General features: G+C 43.9%; 1 protein-coding gene across 1 annotated transcript; it reads left to right on the top strand.

Moving 5' to 3' along the window:
- The first annotated feature begins 9,029 nt into the window (after positions 1–9,029).
- LOC115759937 (fez family zinc finger protein erm) lies at positions 9,030–12,528 on the top strand. Its single transcript, XM_030701076.1, is given in 2 exon segments — positions 9,030–9,079; positions 10,477–12,528. Coding segments are annotated over 2 exon segments (2,064 nt in total). The 5' UTR covers positions 9,030–9,067.
- The last annotated feature ends 4,002 nt before the right edge of the window (positions 12,529–16,530 follow it).

Consider the following 16,530-nt stretch of genomic DNA (forward strand, 5'->3'; position numbering starts at 1 on the left):
CTAAGATAACTGATGTATAAAAAGAAATAATTTGATGTGTTTACTTATCGTATATTGCCAAAATATTATTCTACAAATAAATCCATTAGACGAGTCCTAGAGTCTGCATATGGTATATAATGTTTGGTATGCCATAATCCGATCGGTAAGTTTCAAAAACTATCAGAAATTAATAAAAATTTTAATGCTCTTTGATTGTATTAGAGATATTACTCTATTTCCATTTAAAGTAAGGTACATGGTATCTTCTAGTCGGACACTCTCAACACAGCAGTTTCATCGGGCGGTAGTCTTAGACTCATGGTAATTATATTAGACAACTATTGTGGATTTTCTTGGATTTGTTCAGGCGCAAACCGCAGCTGTTGGTCAACCGCTGCAACCGAAGGCAATTAGCAACTTATCATCGATTGGGTTGCACAATGGGAAAAGATTTGGCAAATTGCAGGGCATCTCTGGCGGTCCACAGGAGCACTCTTGTTTATAATAATTTATCATCCACATTTTACTAATTTCGGTTTTGGCCCGGAAAACTATTTATTTTCTGTTTATAAACGAAACACGTCAAAATACTGTCAGCTCATTTTCCTAGCTGCACTTGTGGCCAATTGTTTGGCGGGCAGAGTGAAAGATGTTTTTTCGGCTTTGATCCAACCCGACATTCGGTTTGCTACCTAAATGTAGAAGCAGCAGGATCAGGATGATGCTCTTAGTTCCTAAGATACCCATTGTGTTTGTCGGCAGGGTAATGATGGGATTGGGCATAGCTTCACAAAAGGATTAAATGTGTAGTTTGACATGATTAGTTGCTTAATTGAGCCAAAATGCATGCACAGCTTATAAAATATTTGCCTTAAATATTTTGGTTAAATTATGAAAGGGTACACACTTGTTTAGCCGCTAGAAGAATAAAGGATACGAGCTGGTGGCAGACTTGACAGAAAGCGTGTTTGATGAGCCCTGCCGCAAGGCATGGGAAAAAGAATAAAATCAGCTCAATATTTGGGTATCATTTCATGTTAATCGCAATCCGAGCTGCAGGTCTAAAAAGAATACAATTTTGGGAGTTCGGCTTATGGTTTGCAGAAAATCTATGTATCTTAGTTGCTTTATGCCAACATTAGGTTTAACTTTTGTTATACCCTTGCAGAGGGCATTTAATTTCGTCATGAAATGTGTAACGCGAGCAAGGAGTTATGTCCGATCCCATAAAGTATATACATATATTCTTGATCAAAATCAACTGCCGAGTTCTTATATGTTCGACTGTCCGACTGTCCGACTGTCTGCCTCTATACGAACTAGTCTCTCAGTTATCAAGCTATCGGCTTGAAACTTTGCATAGGTTCGATATTCTGCTCATCATTTTATTACATGAGCAAGATTTTCCAAGATATATTTATTGAACTCAGCATTTACGATCCACACTATTCTCAAATATCTGCAAAAGGGAAATGTCTGCAAGGGTATCAAATCTTTAGCGTGTCGAAAATATTCTTTTTTAATTCGTTATTTTATTTTTTTAATGCTTACATTTAGCAGTAGATCAGTAAAACGAATAAATTTAATGTTTTCATTATGCTCAATTAAATTTGATTTAACCTCAAGCTTGACAGCATTCAAAATCTGGCGAAAACAATTGATGGAAAGTATATATTACATTTTCAAATATTAGCCGTACAATATTGATATATATTTGTTTATCAAAAGCCAGTTTAAGCCTAAGATTTCAAGAAATAAACATGGGATTCAGCAATCTAAGGGCTTAGCTGGAGCTGCCTCAAACATTATCGATTTGCTTGAAAAGAATTATTGTTCTTAGCAGAGATAATTGATGTTTTCGATCATGGTCGTAGCGAGCCTCCTGCCATAAATCCACTTAACAGTCCCCAAGCTGAAGGACTCCCCGTCCTGCACAAATCTTCTCACTCAATTTGGCAAATAAATAATTTTGGCCATGCAGCAAAGTCTACCGTTGAACGATGTCAAACGTTTAATTTTTCTCGCTAAGCCACAATTTCCGGTAACGCCTACCAAAAACCACCACAACGCCCCCTCCATGACCGCAGGACGACAGTCGACAGTCGACAGTACATCACATCAAGAGTTGCTGTCAAAACGCATGCATTACAATATGACAGGGAAGGGTCTGGGTGAATAAATGCCAAAGTACGCATGGAAAGCCAATTAGGAAAAAATAAATCACGCGTCATGTGTGCGATTTCTTGGCAGGACCGCCTCGCCCATAGATCCCAGCTATTCACAGTGTGTGTGGGTATGTGTGTGTGTGTGTGTGTGTAGCAAACAAAGCAACTAGAGCCAGAAGCAGATCCACATGCAGCTGCCCCACTCCATATCGAAAGCCAACCACCCCGCATCCAGTTCACAGCTTGCTGAAGAATCTGAACAAGTGCCAAAAGCTGATTTCACTGTAATTACAATTCACACTCGCAGCATATTCGAGACCGGGAAAGTCGGGGAATATCCCCGTAAATGTGTTCTTTTTGTTTGGTAGCACTTAAGCAACGCCCCCACCAACCCACCCACAACCCAAAGCCCAACACACTCTCATCCAAAAAGGGACAGAAGAGAACAGAACAAACTTTTTGTGTGCCAGTTGATGATGGCGATGAGCAGGAAAACCCACAAACAGACACACCTACTAACCGACAGTAAGCAGAGAACTCTTTCAGTGGATGGCCTGGCCCTTTGGGTGGTTGGGTGGTTGGGTGGCTCTGTTCGCGGTGAACGCGTGTCAAGCCTACCACTAAGTAAACAAAGACCCAGCCCTGCCTGGCAGGGCTAGCAATAGAAATGTCACAAACAAACCGATTAAACAAGTACTTTTCAAACAAAACACTACGGCAAAAAAAGCCGCCCACTGCCTGCAAAAAGTTTGAGCTAAGACATGACCGAGGGTTGACAAAGTTTAGACATCGAGCAACCCTTTAAGCCTGAGATCAATAAATTTGCCCAAAGTGGGCGACTTTTCAGTGCGGCCTTTAAAATGTATATTTCCATAAGTTTCTGGTCACGCGACTGCTTTGTCCCAATTTCATCTACTCGCAAAATTATGTTAATGCGCCTTAAGCCTATTAGTGTCAATTAAATAGTATTTCACTGCATTTCATTCCAATGTTTTTTGTGTCTGGGTGTGAAGGGCTTACCAATGGGGCTCTCATTCCCAGCTACCAAATGTCAAATGCAATAAGTTTTCGCCCGTGATGCGATTAGTCGGTCAACAGGTTAGCCGATGCTCTGGATCGACTCACTGAAAGTTCCCACACAACAATGTGGATCTGTTTCGGTTCACGGCTCGAATCCTGTTTGCTACATCTATGAACTCAGAGTTTGGTCCAATTAAATTTGTTATCACATATGTGTCATCGCTTTTAGTATCTTATATTATCTAATGATTAATGAGAAATTAGACTACCGTAGTCAAATACAAATATGATATGTGATTTTGGGAGATCTTTAAAGATTTTAATTGAAGCAAATCCTTAGCTCTGTATTGGGTTCTGCTCTACTAAGCCACTAAAACAATTTACGGTTCGCACCTTGGACATATCACCTGCTCGAAGTCCACAAAAATTAACCTTAAAATTGAAGATTTACACCTCGAAGCCCAGTTCGGCATAAACCTATGTGTAATCATAGAAACTGCAGTTTCCGGTGAAAAACGTAAAATCAAAGAGATGTCCAACAATGAGAACTTTTCGCCCAGTTACTTGCATAATCTGCTGTAAGCCCATGGCGATTACAAGGCATTGTATAAGAACGGGCAGTGTATTCATGAGATACATGGGCACGGACATGCAAAGCGAAGCGAAGCCATGTGAGCTACTGACCCAGCAAAGTACACATAATGCCGAGTGCCCAACGGTGACCACAATGGCGTTCCATACTCGAGGGAAACTCAACAGCTGCTCTCGTGGACAGCCCGTACAGATGGGTGGCTGAGTGGCGTGGGCGTCTGTGTCCGGGCAACAAATATCCGTTTTGCAAATGAAACAATTGCGGTGTTTGACCAATTTCACAATTGATGTAATCCTGTAAATCGCTATATTAGCGACGACGACGACGACGACAAGGATGAGGAGCGAGAACGGGAACGGGAACGGGAACGAGAACGGGCGCTGGCATTGTTACGATTGTGAAATTGAAATGTTTTGAGTTCATTGAAGAGTAAACGAACACATAATTTGTGTTAGACCCGAAGGTTTATAATAATATTTTGCTAACCTTCTTTTCGCTTGTAAAAGTTCAAAAAGATTTCGCCCGCTCTTTGTAGGCATTTGGCGATTACCGACACAGATTAAGGGATGTTCGCCAGCATCAGTCTGCTCTGAGGCTTGGCTGTCCCACAATCGGCTTTTGCGCATGCGCGGCAGGTTCCTTTCGTTTCGTCGTCCTTTCGTCCTTTCGTCTATTTGTCCTGTTGTCCGGTCCTCTCATTGCCAATTCATACGATGGCAATTAGACGAGTTTTCGCTTTTGTTTTTTTTTTTTTTCAGCCCGTAGACATATTTCGGGCATTTATGCCTCTGATCCTCTCTATCCCTAAATCTGTGCACTCGAACATGCGTCCGTAGCTTCATAGTCTTCTAGTCCCGATTCTCCCCGATTTGCCCATTGTGTCGCGTGTATTTGGCGCGTTTAAATAGATTAACCGCCTTGCAATTTGCTTGAATCGTATCTCAGATTGTAGCAACAGCTACCTACAACTTTGTATCCGAGCGTTGACTCAGGTTTGCGTGCATTCTCATCTGCCTGCTGCAACTACACTCAGTTCCTTCCCTGGCTACTCCGCTTGTCTGTCTTAGATTTGCCTGGGATACAATTAGCTGTGGTCGTCTTTGTTTGCTGTCTTAATCTTTAGTAAATTAGTTCATTAAGAGGTTAATTCTTCACAACACCCACAAATTGTTCCCGAAATGAATAGGAACTGCAGTGGTTCTCACTCTTCTGCTATTGGCCAATAGCCCTGTCAATACTTGTATATGTACTACTGATGACCATTATAGAATGGAATCGTTTGTGGGCTTAGCCCTACTATATTGATACATTAGCGCTTAAGCCACAGTAAAATCTGTATATAAGTCTACTATGTACTTGGAATATCTCTAACTACATTTATCCTTAAGTCGTGATCAACATTTAGCTCACTCAAGATGCTATTCATCCATTTCGAATTCATGCTCTAAATTAGTCATTAACTTGTCATTAATATTAACTAAATTTGTATGTATTTGATCTAATAAGTAGGACTACATTGAAAATCTTTAGGAACTTACTTGCTTTGGATCCTGTATTGCAGGATCTGCTTAACAAGATTAAATGAATAATTTAAAAGGACGCGCTAAATGAAAATAATATCTTCTATTAATAATAATATTTTTAAGCTTTGCCGCTCTTTTTCCACATCTTCTAATCAAAATCCTGCGCACATTTTCGCAGTGGGTTCCTAGTTGCCTTCAAACATACCATGAACTCTGACAACCTTGCTTGAACACGCGCACTTGTCCCACGTCATAAGCTCTGTGTTTGCACAACACCGTGAGCACTCTCTCCATTGGGTCAACTCAAGATTGGCAACAACGTAAGGAGAAGTAAGTTGGAGTGGGGGCCGGCATCGAGATACTCTGTTGCTCCACAACACACCCAGCTGAGTTTCTTCTTTCCCGCATCCTTGAAAGACTAAGCTGTTTCAGTTTTATTTATGCTAATTTTAGAAAATGATCCTGTTAAATCTGTAACTATTTTTTTAAAAGATTTTTGTGAAAGTTCCTCTTCCCAACTTAAAGACTCAGAGCTCTACATTGTAAGATAATAGTTACATCATTTATGCATCTATGTGAAAGAGTTTGAATTATTTCGAATTTGATGAGTTAGAAAGCGGGAGCTCAAGGGTAATATGCATTTTGTGGCATACGGATTTGCTTAGATACTGACCAATAATATAAGTATATACCCAATGGCAGGATAGGCATCGTAAGTTCTGCCTGTTACTCGCACTCGCATGAATCCATTATACCCTTTTTTGTACGGGCACAGGGTAAAAAAACAAAAAATTGCACATTTAACGCTGCACTAAAAAATGACGAGTCGACTTTCAACATCAGCAAACAAACTGGACATTCACATGTGCAGAACCAACAAAATGACAAATGAAAAGCTTGCTGATGCCTATTGCCTGCTGACTCCTCCAGGGCTCAGTCCGGTCGTGCACCACGTTTCTCTCCGGAATGGCCTGCGCCTGGTCACAAAGGCCGTGTAAACATGGCACACACATACACATACCACACAAACACCAAATGGGCGGGCAAACTCTGATTATGCTAACTTTCAATGCAAAGCTGTTGCAGGATAGACTGCGGCAGGACATGAAGGTTGAGTGGCGGCTATGTGAGCAGGGTAAAGGGGAAAGCACTGAGTAAATTGCAAACACAAGTGCAAAACCTGAAAAAAAAAACAACAGTTGCTCACTCGAGAGTACAAGACTAGAGATACCTTGTAGCCAGTTTCGAGCTGGTGTTAGAAATAAGACTGCTTGCCACGCACTTTGTCCTGTGGCTGTACTGCTTGATGTTATTTGGATCAGAGAACAGAATAAGTATTCAAATGCGTGTGAACCAGATCCCAAGACTCTTTAAAATAAATGCGTGCTTTACAGTTTTGGGGCTACGAATGGACGAACATGTTGATGCTGATCAATAACTGCACTTTATAAGGCCGAATATCTCTTCCTCTATCCATTCAATATTTTACCGTGTATTCATTCAAATGTTAACCCGAAATTTGAAGTGTGGCTTTTCGGATGGCTTTTCACTCTTCAAACGCCTGGCAATCCGTATGGAGTCGCGATTGTAGCCCCTTTAAACATTTTGAATAGGTTAAGATTCAACTCCAGAGTGGCCGACTTGGAGGATACCCTGCTGCCCAAATATGCATTAAAATTAATTAGCATACAAACATTATTATATATATATTCCTTCATCCGCCAATTATGATAAATTAATTTGTAAATAACTCCTTGTGCATTGTTCGAATAACATAACATTTTTAGCGACTTTTAATTATTCCTTGAGCAATGAGGTTTATTTTTATGGAGTAACGGGAAAAGATATCCAATCTTGAAGTTAAAGAACATACATGACTCTAAAATTCATGAACTTTGGAATATACTTAATCAAGTAAAAACACTTGAATCGAGTGAGCTCGACTACAACATCCACTGTACCTTATGTCATATTTAATACGCTTTCAATGCCTTAATTTATAAAATATAGCCCAATGCATAGTCCAGTAGCATTCCAAGTTTTGCTCCTGTACTTGCATATATGTAGCTTTCGTATGTGTCCTGAATTTAAGCATTTGCAGAGACATGTTGTTGAATGGCCCAGGTTCAGTTTAGTTCAATTATTGTAATGTGCCGAGTATTAGGGACAATTTGACTGGCCCCGTTTATTTGCGCATGTAGTTCAGCGACGTTTAAATTATAAAGCAACAGAATGGCGGCTGCGAGTTTGTCGTCATTGTCGTCATTCTGCTTGACAGTTGGTCTGGTCTGTTTATTTCTTGGCCTTTCCGTCTCCCCGAAGAGTTGTGCTTTTGGATGTACAAGTTGCTCAACTGCAGCGGAGCTGCGCTTTGACAGTAAAGGCAGCGAGGATTCAACGCCGTGGACGAAGTCGAGGCAAACTCCAAGAGCAAACAAAATCAAGAATGTCGCGTCGTGCTGTGCGATATCATCAAAATGAATATAAGATTATATTTGCCAAGTCGGGGCGACGGAGCAGTAGACATCTGGAGACTCCACGTTTTAAAAGTGGGCGCAGGCGGAACTTGCACCCGGCTGATGGCGGAGGACGCCATTGCCATTATCCGGCGGCAGAGTCGAGGTGAAAGATGTGCAAACAAAGACACTGATAAAACGAAATGCCAAACGGCAATTGAAATGCATAACAAAGCCATGCACACTGCAGGATTGGAGATGGGAAGATGGTGAGCTGGAGACGGAGACGGAGACAGAGACAGAGACTGAGCCCAGAACCTGGGAATGGGCTCGTTGGACAAGTGAAAGAGGCGACGTCAACTCTTTCGAGTGGGCGACCAGAGGCGCTGCCATTTCGGTGTCTGGCTGCGCTTCTTGCAGATGCTTGCCGAATCCGCCGGGGGCGAAGGGAGCTCAAATCAAGTGTGAACAGAATACGGCCAAGTTTTGGCTGCCACTTTGCGTGGCCGCTTGAGAGAGGTGCGTCGGCTCGTAGGGGCGCGGCGGGTGACGGGCACGTTACCCAAGGCAACACTCACCCATAAGAAGACAGCCTCTACTACCATCTCTCTCGTTCACTCTCTCTCTCACTCACTCACTCGTGCAGAGAAATATTTTAGGGGCGGGCTCTGCGCTCGCTCTCTGTAAATTATTCCGATTCGACATTTTGTGTGAAATTCATAAAGCGGTTGACGTCGCTGCCGCTGCAGGCGTCGACGCTAACAGCAACAGTAACGTGAATGCTGTTGTCCCATCCAATCTGAACGTCATCATGATGTTGCCGTAGTCCTTTTGCCTGCTATGTCCTGGCCAGCCGCAGCCCTCGCATGCCATCTCTTTCGCAATCGCACGAACCAAAGACAGTGCCCGGAACGCGTTTAAGGGTGGTTTTCCGCACCCCTCGCGCTCAGGAGTTTGCTCAGTTAACAGGCCCAGTCACAGTCACAGCAGAGTCCCCTCGTCGAGTCGGCAGAGTCCTTTTCATAATTCTTAAGGCCACACTGCCTCGTGTTTGCTTTCATTCCGCTTCGGTCGCTGAGTCTGTGCGGAACGTTAACCATCGCGTTAGTGCCAAAAATAAACTAAAAAAAACAACACAATTAAATAAGGAATAAACTTATAAACTCTCGGAACGAACGAAGTTTTAACCAGTCGACAAGTGCACAGGGCTGAAAAATAAATAAACAAAACGAGAATATATACATTTGTGCTGGTGAAACGTGAATAAATATATCATATTATATTCAGAGCAGGGCACACAAATTGGATACGATTGGGCAGCGCCTAAATATGGTTTACTTTGTACGTACCTCAGTCTTATTTCTTGATAATATAGTAGCTAAAAGTTGCGATGTGTCGCATTTAATAAGATAACTTTAAATTGTTTATGCATGGAATGCATTATTTAACAACATTTGTTCTTGGGAAATATTTGGATTTTTAGCTGTGTGGAATATTGTAATATCTGTAGAAATCGGAAAATATTATTCGCATAATCGTTTATGAAACAATTTTAGTTATTTATAATTATTCAAAACAATATGTTTGCGAAGCACCAAGTATTACATGTATTACGTGTAGATTAGTTGGATTTGAAGTAATCAATTATGGTGAATGTTGGTCAACCTATTCGGTGGGAACCCGTATGTGGGAAGGGTCTGTGCTTGAGTTTCAAGGGGCCACTGGAAAACTTATATTAGTCCGCAAAAGTTTAGTAAAGCAAGTGTCAAGATCCAATTGAGCAAGGGCGAGGGTTAAAACTAGGCCGCCCCCATAGGGCAAGTCTTAATGGAATTAATGGCACTTGAAGTCGGGCAATCCACAACACTATTATTCCCAGCTCCAGCTCCATATGCAAGCTACTTACTGAAGCGTCAAATAAAGTTAATTAAAAACGGCAGTCGCATGCATCGACGCCTGGCAAGGAACGGGCACGGGAACCCGCAAGGCTGAGGCCCGGGTTGAGCCGAAACCCAAAACGGATGTCGCGCATTATGCACACTCGAGAGAGCAGGCGTGGAGATGGCGACCGTGTGTAGCTTGGAGATGGTAGACCTTACACTTGCATCCAAGTGTAAACAATTTAATGAGGAGCAAATAAAAGCAGCGCAAGACCCGCGCCAAAAATATGCTGAGAACGCGACTCTCCGAGCATGTGTGTGCAAGTTTGTGTTATGATTGATTTAGCCGAAGCGATTTATGGCAATATGCTGTCAGAGAGGTGATCTGGTCCCTGGCGACTTGGTGACTTGGTGGCCATTGTTCTGGGCTAGTCGAGCGTGGTTAAAGCACGGGTTAAGAATCAAGCAAGCCCACAATCAATAAGCGGACCTATTAAAATTCTATAGGGTATTTTGCATAATTTTTACATGGCTGCGGTTTTGTTTTAATTGCGACCCGCTGACTGGGCAGCCACAAAGAGTGTGTCCTCCCGTTGAGCTTTGGAGGAACGGGCACGGGCACGGGAACGGGAACGGTTGGGAATAAAATTGGGATTGGGAGTGAGAATGGGGTTAGAGGCATGCAACGCCCCTGCGACGATGCTGCGTTTGTTTGTATTGCTTTAGATTTGCCTTTTCACTTGACTGAGCAGCTTGTAAGGCGGCTGCCAACAATGGGGCGTATGCTCGATATTAATTGATGACCCGTTGCTTATTTGCATACACGACTAACTGAATGCCTTTGTTTCTTCTCTGCAGAGTCCGCGTGGCATGCAACCGTGTAGTCCATCGGGTGTTGTCGCTATGATGCCGCCATCGAAAAGTCCCATCATGGAAACCGCCGCCAGTGATGGCAATCAAGCTAGCAGCGATGCCAAGCGCTCGTGTCCACTTAAGTTCTCCATTGCCAAGATCATGGAGCCGGACAACAAGCAGGCAGCGCCGCCCTCTCTTTCCTCGCTGCAACAACAACAACAACAAGAACAGCTAAATCAGCAACAGTCTGAGGAACATGCTCTGCTGGAGGAGGAACCACGTAACCCGGATACGTACGCGGATTCGGAGCGCTCATGCAGCCCCATTGAGGTAACGGGCGATGAGGAGCCGGCAGCTATGACGGCTATCAACTACGACTCGGCCTTCAAGAAATATGTGCCCGGATCAAGCTTGAGCTCCGCCACAGCTTCTGGCTCAGCCTCGGCCAGCGCTGTGCAGCAGTTTGTCAGCACGCGGCATCAGGAACTGCTGTCGCAGTATCCCCTGCTCTACTATGCGCCCAACCAGCTGATGTGCGCCGCTGCCGCCGCCCAGTACGCGGCTCTGACTGCCCAGCAGCAGACGCTGGCCAGCGCGGCGCACATCAGTAGCTTCACAGCCTCCCTCAACGCCACGCTGCATCATTCGCAGACGCTGCGTCGCAACTTGGGTCATCCACTGGCGGCAGCTGCCGCTGCTGCTGCAGTGGCTCAGTCCCAGTCTCAACAGCAGCCATTGGCACCGCAGCAGAGCCTGGAGAAGTCTCCTATCCGGGCTCCACATGTGCCCCAGCATGCCAGCCTGAAGCGCAAGCGCTCGCCCCAAGGCGACGTAACAACGCCGCCATTGACATTGCCGTTGCCGTTGCCGCCGCCAGTTGGAACATCGTCGCATTTGTCTGTGGCACGGTCGCGGTCGCCGTCGCCGCACGGCTCGATGGAGGACAGCAGCCCGGGCTCGGCCAATGGGGGCAAGCCGAAGACCTTCTCGTGCTTGGAGTGCGGCAAGGTTTTCAATGCGCACTACAACCTAACACGGCATATGCCGGTGCATACGGGCGCCCGGCCATTTGTGTGCAAGGTGTGCGGCAAGGGTTTTCGGCAGGCGTCGACCCTGTGTCGCCACAAGATCATACACACCTCGGAGAAGCCGCACAAGTGCCAGACGTGCGGCAAGGCCTTTAATCGCAGCTCCACGCTGAACACGCACGCTCGCATCCATGCCGGCTATAAGCCATTTGTGTGCGAGTACTGCGGCAAGGGATTCCACCAGAAGGGCAACTACAAGAACCACAAGCTGACCCACAGCGGCGAGAAGGCGTACAAGTGCAACATTTGCAACAAGGCGTTCCACCAGATCTACAATCTCACCTTCCACATGCACACACACAACGACAAAAAGCCGTACACGTGCCGGGTCTGCGCCAAAGGCTTTTGCCGCAACTTCGACCTGAAGAAGCACATGCGCAAGCTGCATGAGCTCGGCGGAGATGGCCTCGACGATGATCTGCCGCCGGCCTACGAGCGGCGCCGTGAGTACACCAGACGCGAGCCGCTCTCCAACTACAGCCAGGCCAGCCAGTTGACACCGGACTCCTCCTCCGGCAGCCTGTCGCCGCCCATCAACGTTACCACCCCGCCATTGTCCAGCGGCGAGGCCAGCAACTCGGCCTGGACGCGAACAGCCTACCAGGAGTCATCGGCGGCCAACGCGGCCAGCAGCCACTTTCCCCATCATCTGCAGGCGCCGCCAGGGGGCTTGCACGGCGATTACCCAGGCAGCTCCCCGTTTCTGCAGCTGGCTCATCCCGCGCAACAGCAGCACCAACAGCAACGCCTCACAGCTGCCGCCCTTGAGAATGTGCCCTTCATAGCCAAGGTATTTTGACAGAGATACTATGCGGAAAACCTCGCCAGTTGTACGGCAACGGCCACGGCATCGTCATCAGCATCAGTATCAGCGCCGGCGGCTGTGGTCACAAGTTCTTTGTCCAAAACATTGCCAACGGCAACCAAGTCCAGCACAAGCTTGAGCAGCGATCTGCTGATCGATTGACTGCAGCTCGTGTCGGCAGCGGCAGGTGCCACAGCCCCACAGGAAGGTGCCACGTCTGGCCAGGGGCAACCACGTGATGCCGCATCGCCGGAGCTCAGCTGCACGACTCTGGGCAATGCTGTGCGTGCGCTAAATGGTCTCTTCTGAATGCGTCCCCGGAATTTGTCTGCCCCACCAAATGGTTTCAACACAACCTGTGCAATATTCTATATACAATCCCTCACTCAAAATAGAAAAGAATGTCGAGCTATCTATGCAGCACATAGGCTAGGAACATAGTATGTGTGATCTTCAGAGCAAATTAATGTCGATTTTATTTATACAATTGAAAATAAGTAACTTAATTGTTTGTTGACAAGATACACTCTCAAGTCATACACTCATAGCGTATCTTGCCTCAATCTAATTAGTAAGTGTGTATTAAAGTTAGTTAGTACGAAATGCAGCCCGGACCGATTCCCGATTCCCCGGGCCTCGTGCATATAGGAAATTGAATCTGCATGTCGAATTGTAAATGTATCATTAAGTTCAAGGATTAAAAAATAAAAATATAAACAACAACTAAACATACAAATATCAGCATCATACTAAGTATATGTATATTTATGTATTTATGGATTGGTTGAAATGGAATCAAATTTTATCGAGATCATTGAAATTGTTTAGAACTTAAGTGAAATTATTGGTAATGTTTAAGCAATAAATCAATTCTTCAATATAACTAACCAGTTTTGTATGGAAAATTATTTTTACATTGGACAGCATTTAATTTACCCCAATCTTGGAACTTATACTTTACTTAATTGGAAAATGAATATCCAATCGCATAAGCCATATATGTTCCTCATCATCTTCCCACAGTCAATTGAAGAGTCGTCTTTCCATCCGTCTGCCTATGTCAACTTAAAGCAAGTAAGAGGCTCTAGTCGAGAGCTCCCGACTAGGGGATACCCTGAACCCTCTTCTTCCAACATCAAATGCATATATATATTCTATTTTAGAAGCAATATGTCAAGTTTGGTGACTCTAGTTCTAATTATTCACCAAAATTGCCCAAAAAACAGGATATCGATATCGATTTTCATTGATTGCTCGGTAACGGAGTAAGTTATCGATTATCGGAAACAAACTCGATCTGCGCGGGAACTAGGAGCACCTACATCTAAAGTTACAATTCTCTAGCTCTTATAGGTTCTGAGATCCTTGCGTTCATACATACGGACGGACGGACGGACAGACGGACATGGCTAGATCGACTCGGCTATTGATGCTGATCAAGAATATATATACTTTATGGGGTCGGAGATGCTTCCTTCTGCCTGTTACATACATTTGGACAACTCCGCGCGGAGCTATGTCGTTTTGGAACGTCATATCTTCGCGCGGAGTTATTTCGTTTTGGAACGTCATATGAACATCGGATTTATATACAGATTGTCTTGGACAATTGTGTTTTCTTTATATATCCTTCCCATTTTCGTCCAGGCAAAGCTATTTTACGTCCTAAATCATACTACATACATCTTTATAAGTACATCTTATGAAAAAAAATCAGATATCCAATCGTTTTTCCTAAACCATTTAAAACTTTAAGACATCCGAGTTCGAGCCCAGGTTATATGGTTGTAAGATTCCCTGAAGACGGATGCCATCAAATTTCTAAACATATTGTTTAAATATATTAAACAACTTAAGGTAAATTTTTTTTTTATTTAATAAACATTTCAAACTTTGCATGCTTTTAAAAGTTAAAGAATCAATTCAAAATCGAAGCCACTTTTATGGTCAACAACTTGGCGATAACTATATAGACGATTTCGATTGGAAATCGTTTATGGGAAACCTAAGAAACCGCTAACAGAGCCTGTTCTTATCCATTAGACTTGTTCTCCTCGTCAAGGAACCAAAAGATGATATGCTCAACGCATCTGCAATTTAAATATGCAAATGGAATGTGGCGCTTTTTAATGAAAACAATTATTGCCGCATTTGCGTAAGAGGCGTCTTAATGGGCTCAGTCGAATCGGGGCTAAAACAACCCACGTGGAATTTTCGCAATTTAATTAGTGGTGAGCTGGTTGGCCACTCTTACGGTGCTCCGTCGCAGCACACGCCGTGCCCATTTGCATTTCACTTTGATCTCTAAAAAAAATATCACGGAGGCAAAATTATCACGAAGATGGCGTGTCTGCGACTCCGCGTTTTACTACGATTCAAGCTCTCGAGGTTGCTCATAAAAATGCAACACAAGTGTCTACGGAGTTCTCTATCAACAGTTGTTCTACTTCTCACTTAAAGTGTAGAAAGCGCCAACAACATCATATTGGGCCTCCAGAGGCGAGAAGATAGTTTGGAGTATGCGAGACATAATGATAAACCGGATATAGCATTTGACACTTTTGCAGTTGTTAGGCTGTTCGATATATATACGATATAGTGGTTCGATGTCGAGAGGCTTTACAGATATGTAATTCTTAATGTTACATCTTATATCTATTCGCCGACTTCGATTAAATTCATATGAGTTCTCTTAAAAGAAAGACAGCTTTTAATCTTAGAGATTAGTTTGCATAGCAATAGACAGTCCGGCATGGCTAAAACGACTTGGCCCTTGATACTGATTTACCCCCTTTCTTTGTGAACTTTGAGAGCTTTCCTTCTAAGCGTTACACACTTCGTAATTCCAAATTTTTTATTTAAGTGCTAAAAAAGTAATTTCTACCAATATCCCGCATAGTATTACCTAAAACATTTAATTTGTATCTAGATTTTACATAAATATTCTACATGATGTGAAGTCGATTCGATCGTTCACACAACATTTGACCCCCAATTTCTACTCAGAAGGTGTGCATATTTTTTAGGAAATCACTTTCCGTGAAGCAAAATGAAAATATTTCGCTAGCTTTTCACAGTTTCTGGTAGAGTTTCCATGAACCCCATCTTAAGCAGTAGGTGCATCCTATCAGGTAACTACAGTAAAAATGTCAGCTACCTGGTTGATCACCAATCAATCCCACAATAGTTTGGGGCTTAGGAAAATGTGCAGCTTGTGTGATTAATCGAGATCAATTACTACTGCTTTGTCCCATTAATTGGTTGAAGGCTAGAAAAGATATTTGCCAGAATATTATTGCAAAGAACAGCATTCGAAATTTTAATATTTTTACGTTAATTTATTCACAATTTGATTGAGTAGGAGATGTCTCGTTTAGCACAGCCCTTCTTTACAGGGTATAAATACAGAAGTTGGTGCATGTGTTGCCACTTCAGTTGACATATCGCTCACAATTGCTGGGTCTCCCCTGCGTCTGCATCTGCTGGCGGATATGAATAATTTAAGCGAAATCAAATCAAATGGGAGCAAAAAGCGGTATTAAAAAGCATTACTTTATGCAAATGCAAATACGACTGCGAATGCTCTCTATCTGCGTGCATATGCCTAAGCACACCGCCCACTGACAGGCCCATCCCATTGCCCAGCCTTCGCCTCCGCCTCCGCTTAGTTTTCTTCTTGGTTGACAGTTTGTGCAAGGAACCAACCCACAACAACACAAACACACTCACACACACACACACACACACACAGAGACACACATGTGTACTGGGATATACAGTATAAATGGCGCAAAGCTTGTGCCAAAATTCAGTTGACTTTTGACACCGCCTCGCGGCATTCTTTTGAACCCAGTTGGCTGCGAGGATGATTTGTATCAGCCTCGACGAGTCAAAGACCAACCCCCAATTTTGACGTCGATGGTCCTTCACATTTTGTCATGTTGTCCGCGCGCTGATTTGATTCCTTTTGATGTTTGCTTTATGCACGCCCAAACGACCATTTGAGTGGCATTTCGCCACAGGTCCGATCCATCCATTCGAGCCATCCGCTAGCCATCATACGTCCACAATCGCATTGACACAAAACCGCCTTATTTGGCTAATTGAAGTCCTTGGCTATGGTCACCCACCCCAACTTTGCAGATCTTACGTAGATAATTCTCT

Source organism: Drosophila novamexicana, unplaced genomic scaffold, assembly GCF_003285875.2.
Source record: "Drosophila novamexicana strain 15010-1031.04,08,12 unplaced genomic scaffold, DnovRS2.1 tig00000387-arrow-pilon, whole genome shotgun sequence".
Lineage (NCBI taxonomy): Eukaryota > Metazoa > Arthropoda > Insecta > Diptera > Drosophilidae > Drosophila > Drosophila novamexicana.